This window comes from Chlorocebus sabaeus, chromosome 17 (assembly GCF_047675955.1).
Source record: "Chlorocebus sabaeus isolate Y175 chromosome 17, mChlSab1.0.hap1, whole genome shotgun sequence".
NCBI classification, from domain to species: Eukaryota; Metazoa; Chordata; class Mammalia; order Primates; family Cercopithecidae; genus Chlorocebus; species Chlorocebus sabaeus.
The window spans coordinates 32534002-32553290 of record NC_132920.1 but is presented as its reverse complement, the minus strand read 5'-3'; the positions used below and the strand labels follow the sequence as shown (position 1 = coordinate 32553290).

Here is a 19289-nt window from a genome sequence, read left to right as displayed (position 1 = left end):
GCCTTTAAAAAAAAGACATCAGGGTGATAGGGCAGAGAGATTTGGATTCACCCAACTTCACTTCACATTAGATTCACAAGTAGTGAATCTATCACAGAGGGAGATAGATTTTGTGTAGAGAAAATATGAGGGCCACAGGACAGCATAACGGACTGAGAAGATTTCACCACATTTAGCTAAGACAAGAACAATAAGACAGCCATGTGAAGATCTAATGGACAAGTGTTCCAGAGAGACAGAAAAGGGGAAAGGCCGAGGAATGGGAAGATGTGTGCTGTGCTGAAGAGACAAAAAGAAGGCCAGAGGGGCTGAAGGATGAAAAGCAAGGGGTGGAATGGCAGAGGATGAGGTAAGAGGGACAGAAAGTCAGGAGCTGCATCATATTCGGCCTTGGTGGCCATGGTAAGGCATTACATTTTATTTAAACATGTTGGAATCTCCTGGGGGATTACAAGGAGAGTCCATTAATATTCAATTTTAAAAATAATTCTAGCTACTATCTGGGGGTTGGATTGTTGGGGTTCACAAGTGGAGAACAGCAGAATTCTCCAGGGAAGACAGAGTTGTGGATTCACGTAGTGCAGTTGTGCCAAAGACGGAGATAAAGATAAAGTGAATAGACTTGGGATGTGTTTTTGCGTGACTTGTTAATGGATTAAATGTAAACTTATTTCTAACTATTTTTCCTTGATAAATGGGTGGGTGGTGGTGCTGTTTATTGAAATAGGGAAGAATGTGGGAGGAAATGATTTGAAGTGGGTGATTAGAAATGACAATTGTGTTTATTAAAATTGAGATGATTTTTGAAATCACATGAAGCAATCAGAAAGTCAACTGAATATAAGAGAGGAGTTCAGGGTGAGGCCAGGGCTGGAGGTATTTATATTGGGGTTCTGTGTTAAATTCCAGGGAAGTGGAAGAAGTTGCAGAGGGAGATAGATTTTGTGTAGAAAAAATATGAGGGCCACAGGACAGCATAAGGGACTGAGAAGATTCACCACAGATGCTGGAGGAAAAAAAAAAGAGAGAGAGAGAATGTGATGCATGGGAATCAAAGAAAAATGATTTTTTCAAGGCGAGGGAGTGGCCAGTTGTGGTGAGAACCACTAACAGGTGAGTAAAGTGAGAACATGACAGAGAAGCAAGTGCTGGGTTTGGTGGAGTTGATGTTTGCAGTCAATGGAGTATCCAGGATAGAAAGTGGATTGGACCATTTAAAGAACGGGTGGAAGAAGTGAAGCCTGGATGAAGTCTGACTCTTTTGAGTAGCGAGCCTCAGGGAAAGACTATGCTCTGGGATCAGGCAGCCAGCAGGACCTAAAGAAAATTAATAAAGAAGCTGGAGAGAAGCAGGAAGACCTGGGAACCAGAGCCAGATGCTCAACCGTTGGCAATGAAGCACTAGAAGGCCCCTGTGTACAGTGGTGACTGGTTATGCAAAAGGCCATTCGTTCATACAGCCAATATTTATCAGTGACTTAGAATATACTAGTTATTACTCTAGGTGATGAGAATGGAGTGATAAACAAAGCAAATCTGGTCCGTATCAGCGTGGAGCATTGTAACATTTTGCAGTGACTAATTACCAGGCTTATAAATTTTGGTATAGATATGTAATACCTATCCTATCATAGCTTTGGTATTTAAAAGTATATACATCTTTGGAATCTAAAAAGGGTATAAGTAACTTACCCACTGTCACAAAGTCAGTGCTAGAAATCAGATTGCAGTTTAAATCTGAGTACATAGAAAGTCCCTCTCTTTGATGTCACTCTCCTTTTGTGTGAGGTTTAGGCATATGAATTATTATTATTTATTTATTTATTTATTTTGAGATGGAGTCTTGCTCTGTCGCCCAGGCTGGAGTGCAGTGACTGGATCCCAGCTCACTGCAAGCTCCGCCTCCCGGGTTCCCGCCATTCTCCTGCCTCAGCCTCCCAAGTAACTGGGACTACAGGTGCCTGCCACCTAGCCCGGCTAGTTTTTTGTATTTTTTTAGTAGAGACGGGTTTTCACCGTGTTAGCCAGGATGGTCTCGATCTCCTGACCTTGTGATCAGCCCGTCTCGGCCTTCCAAAGTGTTGGGATTACAGGCTTGAGCCACCGTGCCCGGCCAGGCATATGAATTATTATATATAAACCAATGTTTCTGCCCTCAAGTGTTTAAAATGGTAATTAGTGATAAATTAATAAGGGACCATTGCCAAATCATGATGTAGACATTATTTGCTTTAGAAGTTAAAGAACAGAAAAATAATGAAGCTTTCCTTTATAGGGATTGTAAAAATAAAATGGTAATATATTAGAGTGATTATTATGTTATCAGCACTAAGAAGAGTCACTACTTACTTTTACCCTTAACAATAATCCGATGAAGAATATATTATTGTTGGAATCATTTTATGTAATTTTTAAAGGTTCATGGTTGTTAAAATTAATCCAAGTAGAAAAGATCATGTTTAAATTCAGATTTCCTGATTCTAGAGCCTGAGCTTACAACCACCATTAGTGAATAGTGACTAGACTGAGTCTGAATTGTTGATAGAATTTCTTATGTTCATATGTACTGGGTGTGTCTCAGGGTAGGGAAGAAATGCAAGGTCTGCTAGTCCCAATGTAAAGGAGAAACTTTCATTCATTTTGCATTTATCATTTGAAAACTTCCATATGTACAGGCTGTCATAGGCGTGTGTTAAAGAACACAAAGTATTCAATTCACTTCTTCTGAGCATTATTAGCAAGTTGGGCTAAGGTTGCCAAATAAAGTACAGGGTACCCAGTTAAATCTGAACTTTAGATAAACAACAATAATTTATTTGAAATCCAAATTTAACTAGGCATTCTCTATTTTCATTTGCTAAATATGGCAATCTAAGCTGGACACATGAGTGTAGACTGCAGTGCTAACCATGCAAGCTACAGTTACGGCAACTTCATATATTTTTATTTTTCAATGTTCTTATCTGTGAAGAAGGTGCTCAGAGAATTTAGGAATAATAAGATACACCTTATCTCATCCAAAGTGCTCTCCCTGCTATCATTTCTAAAGGGCGAAGGGAGCTTGTGGAGCTCTCTACTCAAAATCTGGGGATTCGCTCGTTTTTTGTAAACTATCTATAAGAGAATGCCATCTTCTTAGTTTCTCCCTGTATTACTCCGTTTTCAGGCTGCTGATAAAGATATACTCAAGACTGGATAATTTATAAGGAAAAGAGCTTTAATGGATTCACAGTTCCACATGGCTGGGGAGGCCTCACATCACAGTGGAAGGTGAAAGGCACGTCTCACACGATGGCAGACAAGAGAAGAATGACGGTCACGCAAAAGGGTTTTTCCCCTTATAAAACCAGATGTCGTAAGACTTACTCACTATCATGAGAACAGCATGGGGAAAGACCTGCCCCCACAACTCGATTATCTCCCGCAGGTCCCTCCCACAACACGTGGGAACTGTGGGAGCTACAATTCAAGACAAGATTTGAGTGGTTACACCGCCAAACTATATCACTCCCCTTCAGAGAAGACTTAACTACAGAAATGAGAATTCTGCATCTGTCCAAGGTTGGTAATTTGATGCCTGCTTGTATTGTTGGGAGTAGGAGACTGAAAGTTAGAAAATGAATTAGCTGAGGCAGTGAGTAGTGGACCAGTGACACAGAAATTAAGAATATGACTTGGTGACTGATTGGCAAGGCAAATAAATCAGTAAAACTTGGTTCTGAATGAATTAATTTTACTGGAAAAATAGCTCTGCACTGGGACCAGATTCCTAAAAATCCTAAGTTTTATGCGGAACCAAGATTTTAAATAGATAGAATATTGGCAGAGTTTTCAATGTACATCTCAAATGTTCCATAATTAATAGCAGCTTTTTAATCATAGATTTATCAGATGGTTTACACTAGTGGGTCTCACCCGGGGATAGTTCACCATCCCTCTGTCCCTCCCTGCCCTCTCACAACTCCCTAGGGAACATTTGGCAATGTCTGGAGCCATTTGTGGTTGTCACACCAGGAGTTTCTTCTGACATGTAAAAGTAGAAGCCAGGGACACTAGTAGACAGCTCCTCTCATCAAGAAAATATTGTCTATTCCAAAATGTCAATGGTGCCAAGGCTGAGAACACTGGTTTACATTGTGCTTCTTCTAAAAATTCTAGATTCACAGTTTTTAAACGCATTTATCTCCTAGTTCGGCTCTTCATGGCTTAGTTTTGCTTGTTTCATTACCAAAAAAAACAACAGTTGCATAAATTCACTGCTTTCTTGGTGAATCCACTTAATCAATGCAGGTTCAAGATCTTCATTTTTACTTTTTGCACATTATGCACTTTATTTCAAAAGGTTCATTGTATTCTTGATAATTACTATCTCTATTAACTTTCAACAACTGGTCATTGTAAGTCACGAATGGTGATGACTGTCACAAATATTCTTCAGTAAAATGCCTCAGATTTCTGCAGTAATTCTACCTTTTATACCTTTTATAATGTAAGATGCTTCTATTCATTGTGGTACATATACACCATGGAATATTATGCAGCCATAAAGAGGAATGAGATCATGTCCTTTGCAGGGACATGGATGAAGCTGGAAGCCATTATCCTCAACAAATTAACGCAGGAACAGAAAACCAAACACCGCATGTTCTCACATATAAATGGGAGCTAAACAATGAGAACATGTGGACACAGTGAGGAGAACAACACTTACTGGGGTCTGTTAGGGGAGGGCAGAGCGGGGGTGACCATTAGGGAAAAGAGCTAATGCATGCTGGGCTTAATACCTAGGTGATGAGTTGATAGGTGCAGCAAACAACCAAGACACACGTTTACCTATGTAACAAACCCGTACATCCTGTACATGTACTCAGAACTTGAAAAACACAGTAAAATAATTATTTAAAGAATACTTTCTACTCATCTCATTTTTATTAAACACAAAGATTTTTCTTTTTTTTTCTGGATAATAAGTTTTATAAACATCACATATCTTCAACATTTTAAATATTCTCAATGGATACATTTCACATAATATAACACAGTTCCACTTTTTAAAAAAATAGCAAAATAAATATAATCTCACTTTTTCTTGATGATTCAGGATCATTATTATCAATGTCAATTTGGAACACGATAATATCCTTAAGGTATAGTAATAAATGTAAGACTGTTTGCCTTTATCCTAAGTGAATTTGGATTGTTTTTATGATTCTCTGCTTTTCATTTTCTCTGCCAGGTCCTTTTACTTACTGACATTTCTTTGTTATTGTAATCAGTGTGTTCTGATGGTTATTTTTCAGAAAAGTCTTCAGGTGAAGGCCTGTGAATGGTTACATTCTCTTAAAGAGCTAAGTGCATGGGTGCATGGGCTTTGTGACTGTCATTTGCTAGTCAGAGGACCTTTTCTTCCCTCGTTATTTCTTTTTATGATTATTATTATTTTACTTTAAGTTCTAGGGTACGTGTGCACAACATGCAGGTTTGTTACATAGGTATACCTGTGCCATGTCGGTTTGCTGCATCCATCAACTCGTCATTTACATTAGGTGTTTCTCCTAATGCTATCCCTCCCCCAGGTCTCCGCCCCGCAACAGACACTGGTGTGTGATGTTCCCCACCCTGTCTCCATGTGTTCTCGTTGTTCAACTCCAGCCTATGAGTGAGAATGTGTGGTGTTTGGTTTTCCGTCCTTGTGATAGTTTGCTGAGAATGATGGTTTCCAGCTTCATCCATGTCCCTGCAAAGGACATGAACTCATCCTTTTTATGGCTGCATAGTATTCCATGGTGTATATGTGTCACATTTTCTTAATCTAGTCTATCACTGATGGACATTTGGATTGGTTCCAATCTTTGCTATTGTGAATAGTGCTGCAATAAACATACATGTGCTTGTGTCTTTATAGTAGCATGATTTGTAATCCTTTGGGTATATACCTAATGGGATTGCTGGGTGAAATGGTATTTCCAGATCCTTGAGGAATTGCCACATTGTCTTCCACAATAGTTGGACTAATTTACACTCCCACCAACAGTGTAAAAGCATTGCTATTTCTCCACATCTTCTCCAGCATCTGCTGTTTCCTGACTTTTTAATGATCACCATTCTAACTGGCGTGGGATATCTCATTGTGGTTTTGATCTGCATTTCTCTGATGATCTGTGATGATGAGCATTTTCTCATGTGTCTGATGGCTGCATAAATATCTTCTTTTGAGAAGTGTCTGTTCATATCCTTTGTCCACTTTTTGATGGGGTTGTGTGTGTTTTTTCTTGCAAATTTGTTTAAGTTCTTTGTAGATTCTGGATATCAGCCCTTTGTCAGATGGGTAGATTGCAAAGATTTTCTCACATTCTGTAGATTGCCTGTTCACTCTGATGGTAGTTTCTTTTGCTGTGCAGAAGCTCTTTATTTTAATTAGATCCCATTTGTCAATTCTGGCTTTTGTTGCCATTGTTTTTGGTGTTTTGTCATGAAGTCTTTGCCCATGCCTATGTCCTGAATGGTGTTGCCTAGGTTTTCTTCTAGGGTGATTTTTCTTTAACTGTTTTGATTTTTCACAGTTCATTTAAACATAAATACAAAAAATCAAAAACATATACATGCATGGTATTTGAAATCTGTGAAATCTGTGTATATTTACACAGGTATATGTATGTTTGCATGTTTATATATATTGAAACTACAGATGCACATGTCACCAATAAGAGCTCTATGACACTTTTGACTCCTTACTTCTTCAGATCAGATTTGCCAAATGAGTTTTGGCAACAAATTAAAAACAATAGTGAGTGAATTTCTGAGCTTTCTGGATTTGGAAAATCCAAAAAAGTTTGTGGTTCTGTGTTGGGGTCATGGACTCTTCAACTGTTTCCCATTACATTTAGTATAGATCAAAATTCTAACATGACAAAGATTTTAATTGTTCCCTTCTTGTGATTTCTCCAGTTTAATCTTTTCTTCTCTTCTCTTCCTTCTCTTCCCTTCTCTTCTCTTCTCTTCTTTATCTTCTCTTCTCCTTTTCTTTTTTCTTTTCTTTTCAGAGAGAGTCTCGCTCTGTCACCCAGACTGGAGTGCAATGGCACGATCTCGGCTCACTGCAACCTCCGCCTCCCAGGTTCAAGTTATTCTTCTGCCTCAGCCTCCTGAGTAGCTGGAACTACAGGCATGCGCCACCACCCCTGTGCCACCACTCCTGGTTAATTTTTGTATTTTTAGTAGAGACGCAGTTTCACCACATTGGCCAGGCTGGTCTCGAACCCCTGATCTTGTGATCTGCCCGCCTCGGCCTCCCAAAGTGCTGGGATTACAGGTGTGAGCCACCGTGCCCGGCCCAGTTTAATCTTTTCCCCTCCTTTCCCTCATGCTGTGCTTTAGTGAACTTTCTTCTGGTTGCTTGAAGAAGTTCATCAGTTCTTTCAAGCTTTTGTACATGGTTTTATGCTTACCTGAAAGGTGCCTCCCTTTTTGTCCAGAGACACACAGGCTCCACTCTGCCCCCTGGCTCACACCCACTAAACCTGTAAGGTCACATTTGAATTGTCACTCTCAGAGTCCTTCTCTGAGAGTGATTTAGATCATCCTATTCTTTGTTCTAGAACTCCACACTTCTCTTAACATTTCTCATTCCTGTATAAGGTGCTGTGTATTTCGTTTTTTGCCATCACTTTCACTACTCTTTAAGCTCCCCCAGCGGAGGGGAGAGGTCTGTCTTTCCCCTATTTGGATTCCCAGGAGCACTAAGGGAAGCATTTACAGAATGGAGGACACAAGGTCAGCACTAAGGAAGCATTTACAGAATGGAGGAGGTGGGTCTTGTTTAAGGAATGAGTAGAGTGTGGCATGATAAGAGGGAGCAGGAAGTGTCTTTTGGGTGGAGGCTCCCAGAAGGAGGAAGTGCAAGTGGCAGTGATGAGGCAGGTGATCCTGGTCCAGAGCCTTGCAAAGAGGCGTCCAGCTCAACTCGGCAATGGGGAACGAATCCCGAATGGTATTCCACGGCCCTCGCAGCCTCCCTCTGCCTCAGGCAGATGGGAGATGAACCCCTGGGATGCTGGTGGTCGGGGTTGGCTGGTGGGGGCCAGTCAAGGTGTTCCATCGCCCCGCGCCCTGCCAGGGCGTCCCTGATTGTGGGCACAGCCGTCACTCTTTTCCCAGGATGCCGCCCATGTAACCGGTTCTTCCTGTCCCCGCAGCACATTTCTGGGAGCAGATTAAACAGGAGTGCTATTTCTCCAATGGGACGGAAAGGATGCGGTTTGTGCAGAGATTCACCCATAGCCCGAGGAGTATGCGCGCTTCCACAGCAACGTGGGAAAGTTCCGGGCGGTGGTGGAGCTGGAGCCGAGGAGAGTCCAGGAATGGAATCAGCCAGAAGAACCTCCTGGGCTACTTGTGGGGTCTGTTGGACACCTACTGCAGACACAACTATGAGGTTTTTGAGAGCTTCTCCATGCAGAGGCGCGGTGAGCAAGGCGCGTGGGGGAGGGGGAGCGGGGTTCCTGAGAACGGAGAGAGAGTGTGTGTGTGTGTGTGTGTGTATGCGCGCGCACGTAAGCACCCTGTGGGAGAGTATAGGATTGTGAGCAAGAAGGAATTAGGAAGGCTCAGGTAGGTGAGTGTAGAGTGGGGATTTGTCTGTGTGTCTGTTTTTGGAGGGGACGCAGGAGGGAGCTTCAGCTTGTCCTTCCAGCCCTCTGTGCAGAGATGAGAGGAGGGTGGGAGTGGTTATACAGGGGCCTGAAGAGGGAGATCTTGATCGCCCTCAGTCCTTAGAGATGCAGGAAAGGGAAATTTACCTAGTCTGCTGTTGGCATGAACGTTTAGGGGAGGAGAGATGAGAAATGATAATGTGAGGAGGCCAGTCAAAATCTGTCCTTGGTACACACTCTTTATGATCACGAAATCTCTGAAATAAAAATGTGTGATACTTGTCTACATAAGCATTTTATTGAGGAAAAAAGTATTAGACTAATTTCTTTCTTTTTAATTTTAAATGTTTATTTTAGTTTTAGGGATACGTGTGCAGGTTTGTTCTATAGGTAAACTGCATGTCAGGTGGGTTTGATGTACAGATAATGTCATCACCAGGGTAATAAGCATAGTACCTCCCAGGTATTTTTCCTGATCCTCTCCCTCCTCCCATCCTTCACCCTCAAGTAGGTCCCCGTGTCTACTGTTCCCTTCTTTGTATCCATGTGTTCTCAATGTTTAGTTCCCACTTATAAGTGAGAGCACGTGGTATTTGGTCTTTTGTCCCTATGTTAGTTTGCGTAAGATAATGGCCTCCAGCTCCATCCATGTTCCTGCAAAGGACGTGATCTCATTCTTTTTGTGGCTCCATACTATTCCATGGTGTATTTGTACCACATTTCCTTTAACCAGGTGACTGCTGATGGGCATCTAGGTTGCTTCAGTGTCTTTGCTATTGTGAACAGTGCTGCAATGAACATATGTGTGCACGTGTCTTTCTGGTAGAATGGTTTATATTCCTTTAGGTATATACACAGTAATGGGATTGCTGAGTCAAATGGTAATTCTCTTTTTAGTTCTTTGGACCACATTGCTTTCCACAATGGCTGAGCTAATTTACATTCCTACTAGCAGTGTATAAGCATTCTCTTTCCTCTGCAACCTCACCGGCCTCTGTTATTTTTTGACTTTTTAGTAATAGCCATTCACACTGGTGTGAGATGGTATCTCATTGTGATTTTGATTTGCATATCTCTAATAATTAGTGCTGTTGAGAATTTTTTCCTGTGTTTGTTGACTGCATGTATGTCTTCTTTTGAAAAGTGTCTGTTCATGTCCGTTCATGCCCATATTTTAATGAGGTTGATTATTTGTTTTTTTCTTGTAAATTTGTTTAAGTTGCTTATAGATTCTGGATATTAGACCTTTGTCAGATGCATAGTCTGCAAATATTTTCTGATGCAGGTAAGCAATAACTATCGAGGCCAGTGGTGCCAGAGTAAAAGAATTTACCAAGACAGTTGTAGGTAGAAAAAAAGCAGATTTACTAGAGAAAGTAGAAAAATACATTGCAAGGAGGCAACAGGCAGGCCAGCAGAAGAGAAGCTTGCAGGAGATTTTATAGGATGGTTCTTAGGCTGCAGAGTGCTACGTGCAGTAGCAATAATGCCAAGGTTGCAGTGAGCTAGCTTACAGATGTCTGATGATAATTGAGTACAGGAAGACTGTGAATTATTTGCACAGGAGGGCTGTGTGTCCTGGACCATGAAGAAAGACAGACTTATAGCTTATTTGCTTTACCTCTTTGCTTTCTTCTGGTCCCACCGGCCTGACTCCTGTTCCCAAATTAGGACTTGACATTTTCTCCATTCTCTAGGTTGTCTGTTTATTCTGTTGATAGTTTATTTTACTGCACAGAAGCTCTTAAATTAGGTCCCATTTGTCAATTTTTGTTTTTGTTGTGGTTGCTTTTTGTGTCTTTGCCATGAAATCTTTGCCAAGTCCTGCGTTCAGAATGGTATATTCTAGGTTACTTTCCAGGGTTTTTATGATTTTAGGTTTTACATTTAAGTCATTAATTCATTTTAAGTTGATTTTCATATATGGTGTAAGGTAGGGGTCCAGCTTCAGTCTTCTGCATATGGCTAGTCAGTCACTACAGCACTATTTATTGAATGAGGAGTCCTTTCCTCATTGCTTGTTTTTATCATCTTTGTCAAAGATCAGATGGTTGTAGGTGTGCAGCATTATTTCTGGACTCTCTATTCTGTTCCGTTTGTCTATGTGTCTGCTTTTGTACCAGTACCATGCTGTTTTGGTTACTTGTGGCCTTGTAGTATAGTTTGAAGTTAAGCAACATGGTACCTCCTACTTTATTCTTTTGCTTAGGATTGCCTTAGCTATTCAGGCTCTGTTTGGCTTGCATATGAATTTTAAAGTAGTTTGTTCTAGCTCTGTAAAGACTGTCAGTGGTAGTTTAATGGGAATAGCATTGAATCCATAAATTACTTTGAGCAGTATGGCCATTTTAATGATACTGATTCTTCCTATCCATGAGCATGATAATTTTTTCCATTTGTTTGTGTCATCTCTGATTTCTCTGAGCAGTGTTTTGTAGTTCTCCTTGTAGAGGTCTTTCACCTCCGTAGTTAGCTGTATTCTTAGGTAATATGTGTGTGTGTGGAAATTGTGAGCAGGATTATGTTCCTGATATGGGTCTTGGCTTGGGTGTTCTTTGTGTATAGGAATGTTGCTGATTTTTATATGTTGATTCTTTTTTTTTTTTTTATCCTGAAACTTTGCTGAAGTTGTTTATCAGCTAAAGGAACTTTTGGGCCAAAATTTGGAGATTTGGGGTTTTCTGGACACAGGAGCATATCATCTGCACACAGGGATAGTCTGACTTCCGCTCTTCCTCTTTGAATGCCCTTTGTTTCTTTCTCTGGCCTGATTCCTCTGGTCAGGACTTCCAATACTATCTTGAATAAGAGTGGTGAGAGAGGGCCAGACACAGTGGCTTATGCCTGTAATCCCAGCACTTTAGGAGGCTGAGGTGGGCAGATCACAAGGTGAGGCTATCAAGACCATCCTGGCTAACGTGATGAAATCCAGTCTCTACTAAAAATTAAAAAAAAAAAAAAATTAGCGAGGTATGGTGGCATGTGCCTGTAGTCCCAGCTACTTGGGAGGCTGAGGCAGGAGAATCGCTTGAACCCAGGAGGCAGAGGTTTCAGTGAGCTGAGATCGCGCCACTGCACTCCAGCCTGGCGACAGAACGAGACTCCGTCTCCAAAAAAAAAAAAAAGCAGTAGTGAGAGAGGACATCCTTGTCTTGTGCTGGTTTTCAAGAGCAATGCTCCCAGCTTTTGCCCATTCACTATGTTTTTGGCTGTGGGTTTGTCATTGATGGCTTTTATTATTTGAAGTGTGTTCCTCCAGTGCCTAGTTTACTGAGTTTTGTTTATTTTTTTTTTTTTTTGGAGATTGAATCTCTCTCTGTCATCAGGCTGGAATGCAGTGGTGCGATCTCAGCTCACTGCAACCTCCGCCTCCCGGGTTCAAGTGATTCTGCTGCATCAGCCTCCTGAGTAGCTGCGACTACAGGCTCATGCCACCGTGCCTGGCTAAGTTTTCATTTTTAGTAGAGATGAGGTTTCACCATGTTGACCAGGATGGTTATCAATCTCCTGACCTTGTGATCCACCTGCCTCAGCCTCCCAAAGTTCTGGAATTACAGGCGTGAACTTAGCATTTTTAACATGAAGTGCTGTTGAATTTTATCAAAAGACTTTTCTGCATGATCATGTGGTTTTTGTCTTTCATTCTGCTTTATGTTATGAATCACATTTGTTGATTTGCATATGTTGAACTAACCTTGCATCCCAGGGATAAAGTCTACTTCATCGTGGTACATTAGCTTTTGATGTGCTGCTGTATTTGGTTTGTTATTATTTTATTAAGGATGTTTGCATCTGTGTTCATCAAGAATATTGACCTGAAGTTTTCTTTTTTTGTTATGTCTCTGACAGGTTTTAGTATCAGGATGATGCTGGCCTCATAGAATGAGTTGGGGAGTCATCCCTTCTCCTCAATATTTTTGGAATAATTTTAATAGGAATACTAACAGCTCTTCTTTATACATCTGGTAGAATTCAGCTGTGAATCCATCTGGTCCCGGGCTTTTTTTGGTTGGTAGCTTCTTATTACTGACTCAATTTCAGAACCCATTATTAGTCTGTTTAGAAATTCAGTTTCTTTCTGATTCAGTCTTGAGAGGTGTATGTGTCCAGGAATTTATCCATTTCTTCTAGATTTTCTAGTTTGTGTGCAAAGGTGTTTATAGTAGTATTAGACTGATTTCTAGGGGAAGTGAAGGGACCTCTGTAGCACCTCTGACCTTTCTGAGGCTTCTTTTAGGTCTAAAGTTCTTGCTATGATTTTGTTTTCTTAGTGTATACATATATTTCCATAGTTGAAATTATTGTGAAACTAGCTTTTGAATTAAACTTTTGTTATACTGTTAACAGAACCTATGTACAAACATAAAGCATATGTACATAGTAACATGTTACTATATATGTTACTGTGTGTATAGTATACATGTTACTATGTATATAGTATATATCATATACATACATACGCTGTGCCTGTGTGTGTATACACACACATATGTAACTTGTGCATACATTTTTAGAGACAGAGTCCTGCTCTGTCATCCAGGCTGGAGTGCAATGGTGCAATCATAGTTCATTGCAGCATTGAACTCCTGGCCCCAAGTAATCCTCCCCCTTCAATCCCCCAAAGCACTGGAATTACAGGCCTGTGCCACCATGGCTGTTACAATTTTTATTTTAAAACTAATAGCATTTAAGTAGCTACATATTATTCCTTTATACAGTTGTAATATAATTTACCTCACATTTGCCTTGATTAATCTTTTTCACAATATGGCCAAATAGTTGAAAAGTTACATCTCTTTTTAATTTTTAGTTAATATTTGATTTCTATTATTGTTCCAAGAATTATTTATTGTATATTTAAAGGAAAGATAAGTATCTCTTTCCTGTTACCTCTGGGATCCTAGTATTTTTTTTTTTCAGGGATTTTATGGGTTATCTGTACAGTAAGATTAACACTTTTGTGGTATTTGATTCAACATTTTCTTTTTTTGAGACAGAGTCTCACTCTGTCACCCAGGCTGGAGTATAGTGGCACAGTCTCAGCTCACTGCAAGCTCCGCCTCCCAGGTTCATGCCTTTCTCCTGCCTCAGCCTTCCAAGTAGCTGGGACTACAGGCACCCACCACCATGTCTGGCTAATTTTTTGCATTTTTAGTAGAGACGGGGTTTCATCGTGTTAGCCAGGATGGTCTCGATCTCCTGACCTCGTGATTTGCCTGCCTTGGCCTCCCAAAGTGCTGGGATTACAGGCGTGAGCCACTGCACCCGGCCTGATTCAGCATTTTCTCCAGATTGTAGTTTATATTTTTATTTTCAAAATTATTATCCATGTTACGAACTTGAACATTTTTATTTAAAGAAATATATTGCAAAATTTTTGATAATGATTTACAACCATCTTACATCTATCATTTTGTAGTATTATAAAAATGTTGTCTCAGGGCCGGGCACGGTGGCTGACGCCTGTAATCCCAGGAGGCAGAGGTGGGCGGATCACCTGAGCTCAGGAGTTCGAGACCAGCCCGGCCAACATGGTGAAAATCCGTCTCTACTAAAAATATAAAAATTAACCAGGCGTGGTGGTGGGAGTCTGTAGTCCCAGTTACTCAGCAGGCTGAGGCAGGAGAATTGCTTGAACTCAGGAGGCTAAGGTTGCAGTGAGCCGAGATCGCGCCACCGCACTCCAGCCTGGGCGACAAGTGCAATACTCCGTCTCAGAAAAGAATAAAAAAAGTTGTCTCAGGTTTCTCCTTTTTTCTTTTAAAATAATTGTACTTACTGAGGGGATGCTAGTGTCAGAAATTGTCACACGCATTAAACACACTGTCCCAGACCCTTCCCTGGCCTCAAATATCAGTCTAGAAAGAGAGGCAGTTAGAAAAGTATAGTTCTAACATTGTTATTCTTGTTTTACAGAGGAGATAGATTGATTGGCTGAAGGTAAATATGAGAACTTTTCTTACTCCTTTCTCTCTCCTGTATGACTCACATTTTTCTAGGGACTCAACCCATAGAGGTAGAGAATCACTTCTGTCTGTTCCTCCTTCCCAGTGGCAGAACCATTTCTGTGGTGTTCTAAGGTGTGAGTGCATGGAGGCAGCACCGTTAAAATTTCATACTCCATCTCCCTATCTACCCAACAGCTGTCCCCCAGTCTATCCATACCACTCTGAATCATATTATTCTCTCAGGGTAAACAGGATAAAAAATAGCCAACAAAACTTGAGGGCTACATTCAGTCGTCGTCTTATGTATTTTTATGTGAATCCTCACATAACCCCAATAGGGAAATTAGTATTATTAACTTTCATGATAGGTGAGAAAGCTGAGGCATGGAGGAATTGAAAATCTCTTTCAGGACCAATCTGTAAGAGGCAGAGCCTGGATTTGAGCTAGACAGCCTGGCTCCAGAAATGAAACATTTGGTAAACACACTATATGCTTTCAAGGATTTCTGAACACTTTGATAATTAATAACAGTTTCACACTATGAGAAAAGCAAACACAATTTTCTTCAACATCACTCAAATCTAATGGGTCTGCCCTGTAAAGATTAAATTCCAGGCTCTCGACACTGTGAGACCACATGGCCTGCTTTGATGGAGGCCTAGCTGAGACCTGAGCCTGGGTTTGGAGAGAGGCAGCGAGAAAGGCAACCAAGAAGACTTACTCTATCTTCCTTACATATTCTTTATGTTTTTTCTTAGTCCATGCTGAGGTGACTGTGTATCCTGCAGAGACCCAGTCTCTGCAGCACCACAACCTCCTGGTCTGCTCTGTGAGTGGTTTCTATCCAGACAGCATTAAAGTCAGGTGGTTCTGGAACGGCCAGAAAGAGAAGGCTGGGGTGGTGTCCACAGGCCTGATCCACAGCGGAGACTAGATCTTCCAGACCCTGGTGATGCTTGAAACAGTTCTTCAGAGTGGATGGGTTTATACCTGCCAAGTGGAGCACCCAAGCATGACGAGTCCTCCCACAGTGGAATGGAGTGAGAAGCTTCTAGACCTCATAAATTCTCACCCACCAGGAAGGGGACATTGATTATCCTTGACTATCAGGTTTCTCCTCTCTCATATCATATTTTCAATTGCTCCATGTTCTATCTTCAACACAGGTCACTGGGGATAGTCCTAGGAGAGTTTCTAGGAACACCTGTACCCCCTGGAGAAGCAGCCATGCCTAGAAGATAGAAAAGAGGCTGTTCCTGTTTTGAACCTCCTCAAGTCACAGGTCCTGGTCATGCCTTAGCCCTGGGCACCAGACTTTGCCTCTGGGGCTGGGATTGTGCTTCTGGCACTGTTGCTCTGAGTTGTTTGTTACCATCTGAGAAGAGGAGCAACATAGGGCCTTCCTGACATGAAAAGAGTCCAGTCTCAGTTCTGCCTCTTATTTATGTATTTTAGGTACATTAATCCTCACAGAACCCCAGTTCGGAAATTAGTATTATTAACTTCCATTATAGGTGAGAAAGTTGAGGTATGGAAGAATTGAAAATCTCTTTCAGGACCAATCAGTAAGAGGCAAAGCCTGGATTCGAGCTAGACAGTCTGGATCCAGAAATGAAACATTTAGTAAATACACTAAAACAAGCTACTCAACTTCATTGAGTCCCAGGGATTTTCTAGATCAGATGTTGAAGCTGTGCCTTATGTTGGGCTGTGATATTTGAACTCAAGAATGAGTTCAATTCCTGAACATTTTAGCTATTCAGTGTGATTTTTAAATCTTTTTTCCAGTTATTCCAGGTATTTTGGCCAGTTATTTTGATTCCTCCAGGGTAGCTTTCTTCTCCCATTGTCAAAACTCTGAATCTCCGAGTTTCGATTAGATAAGTTGGATTAGGGTTAAAAATCACTAAATCTGGCTTCTTCTCTCAAAACCTCAGTCTGAATCTGCACAGAGCAAGATGCTGAGTGGAGTCGGGGGCTTTGTGCTGGGCCCGCTCTTCCTTGGGGTCGGGCTGTTCCTCTACTTCAGGAATCAGAAAGGTGAGGAGCCTTTGGTAGCTGGCTCTCTCCATAGGCTTTTCTGAAGGAAGAAATATGGCTCTCCTGAGATTAGTTCCCAGTGTGTCAGTGGCCTGGTATTAAGCCTTTCCTTCCCTAGTTGACCTCAAATTTCTTGGAACTCTAGAAATCAATAGTCCATCGTTACTGTGTCACAGCGTGAGGGCTTGTGTCCTGCAGAGATAAGAGAAAGGTTAACGAGCATGGGGATCTTGGTTTGAAATTCTGGAGCAAATGAGGGAAGAGACACTAAAGCTAATGCAATTATACTCTGTGTGTGTGTGCGTGTGTGTGTGAGATGAAAGCTTCATGTCACACCGTCTCAGTTTCTGTGTGTGTGTGTGCGTGCGTGCGTGTGTGCGTGTGTGTGTGTGTGAGATGGAAGCTTCATGGGTCACACCGTCTCAGTTTTTGTGTGTGTGTGTGTGTGTGTGTGTGAGAGAGATGGAAGCTTCATGGGTCACACCGTCTCAGTTTCTGTGTGTGTGTGTGTGCGTGTGTGTGTGTGTGTGTGAGAGAGATATGAAAGCTTCATGGGTCAAACTGTCTCAGTTTCTCTGTGTGTGTGTGTGTGTGTGTGTGTGTGAGATATATGAAAGCTTCATGGGTCACACCATCTCAGTTTCTGTGTGTGTGTGTGTGTGAGAGAGAGAGAGAGATATGAAAGCTTCATGGGTCACACCGTCTCAGTTTCTGCCCTCTTCTCTGCCCTGGCCAGTGTGGGTTGTAGTGTTAGAGAGATTTCAGGAGGAAGATCTGGAGCTTGGAACATTGTTTTTGGGGAAAGACTTCCTTCTATATCTTTTAAGTATATATCTTTCCCTCTTTTTCTAGGACACTCTGGACTTCAGCCAACAGGTAATGACCTTTAATCCTCTTTTAGAGACAGATTTGGCTTCCCTAGAAAGATGGTAGAGATGACAAGACATGAGACAAAAATAATGAGAAACTCTTTGGATCCAAAGTTCTACTCATGTAGTTTATACTAGAGCTTCTTCTCTCCGCTTAGTAAAAGGTCTGTACTCTAAAGTAAAAGTGGCTCAGGGAAACTTAGAAGTATTTTTGTTTCTTCTTCTTGCTCTCTTAAGAGGTCCTAAAAGAAGGGAGAAGAAGCTTTTTGTAGAAGAGTGTTGAAAACAACTGTCTTTTGTATTCTGCAGCCCCCTGAACTGAAGATGATACTCAGAAAGAACCTTTAAACCTAGCTCGGAAGCATGAAAAGATTGCCTGCCTGGCCTCCTGTTCTTCCACGAAAGGAAAGCTTTCTCAGGACTGGGTCTGCTCCTGCTTCAATGACCTTGCAGAAAATGTCCTCCCTAGTGGCTTTCTCAGCCCTGCCCTTGGCTTGGAAGTCCCAGTATTGATGGCAATACCCCATCTGCATTCTTTCCTGGTCCCCTTGGTACCCAGCCTTACTGCCTCCCATAAATCTGAAATTACCTTGTATGTAATGTTATTAAATTTTTCTGGAATAAACATGGAGTGAAAAATTATCTACTTCAATAACTACAAGGACAAGAAATAGAATAAAAAGAAAAATGCAAGATTACATCCCAATACAATAATGGTTTTCTCTTATAAATGATAACTCTGTGGGTTCACAGATCTATTAAATAGCTTGATTTAGTCATTCTACGTTGTAGACATACATCAAAACATCATGCTGTACACCATAAATACACTATGTAATTTTGACTTGTCAATATTAAAAAAAAAAAAATGTGGCCAGGCACAGTGGCTCATGCCTGTAATCCCAGCACTTTGGGAGGCCAAGGCAGGCAATCCCAGCTACTCAGGAGGCTGAGGTAGAAGAATTGCTTGAGCCTGAGAGGCAGAGGTTGCAGTGAGCTGAGATCGTGCTGTTGCACTCCAGCCTGGGAGACAGAGTGAAACTCTCTCAAAAAGAAAGTCAATTCTCCCCAATTTGATATCCAGGTTTAACATAATTTCTCTCTAAATTCAAAATCAAACATCTTTACCCTAAAACATTGTGTATCTATAATTTTAAATCAGTGCATAGTTCTAATTACATGGAGCTCGACAATATACTATTATAAGGGAGTTGTATAGATTTCCCAGAAGACAAGTGAACTGGTTAAGGCTCTGTTCACTCTGTTCACTGGAAGGCTCTGTTATCGTATTCTGTCTGAAAAGCAAAAAGTAGATAATTCAGAAGCTTATTTCAAAATAGAAATCATTTGAACACAATTTATCATGTGTCAGAGACAGCTATTATTTTAATATCTACCAAATTCAAAGTTTATTTTATGCATATTTTATTTTTAAATACATGTTACTTGTGCAAAGCAGCTTATCCTATAGAAACTGAATAAGCTGCTAGTCATGTCTGTTCTGTTTGATCCCACAGTTGCAACTTTACTCTTGCTTTATTCCCTGAGATGAAGATAAGATTTATCTCACTTTATGGGAAACTTGTGGTGTGAAATTATAAGGTGGAATTAAAATGTATGGAATGAACATTTCCATGAAAATGCTTTCTGCTGCTAGTAACAGAAAATCCAATCTAATTAGCTTTTTCTTTAATTCATTATCTCACATAGCAGATGGATCTAAGGCAGGGCATCTCCAGGGTTGCTCAATGAAGCAGGCCAGTAGCATCACCAGCGATCC

General features: G+C 41.0%; 1 protein-coding gene across 4 annotated transcripts; it reads left to right on the top strand.

The window, feature by feature from the left end:
• Positions 1-6800: 6800 nt before the first annotated feature.
• Positions 6801-18196, top strand: LOC140708873 (DLA class II histocompatibility antigen, DR-1 beta chain-like). 4 transcript variants are annotated; one of them, XR_012089122.1, is made up of 6 exons: positions 6801-7990; positions 8196-8465; positions 14568-14591; positions 16538-16640; positions 17493-17516; positions 17819-18196. XR_012089122.1 is itself a non-coding variant. In XM_073005897.1 (5 exons), the coding sequence occupies exons 1-3, from the start codon at positions 7843-7845 to the stop codon at positions 14579-14581; spliced, it is 432 nt and encodes a 143-aa protein (XP_072861998.1). In that variant the 5' UTR covers positions 6801-7842; the 3' UTR covers positions 14582-14591; positions 17493-17516; positions 17819-18196. The 4 variants fall into 4 exon arrangements, 3 of the variants coding, with proteins under 3 accessions (XP_072861998.1, XP_072861997.1, XP_072861999.1); XM_073005897.1 differs by lacking the exon at positions 16538-16640; XM_073005896.1 differs by lacking the exons at positions 14568-14591; positions 16538-16640.
• The last annotated feature ends 1093 nt before the right edge of the window (positions 18197-19289 follow it).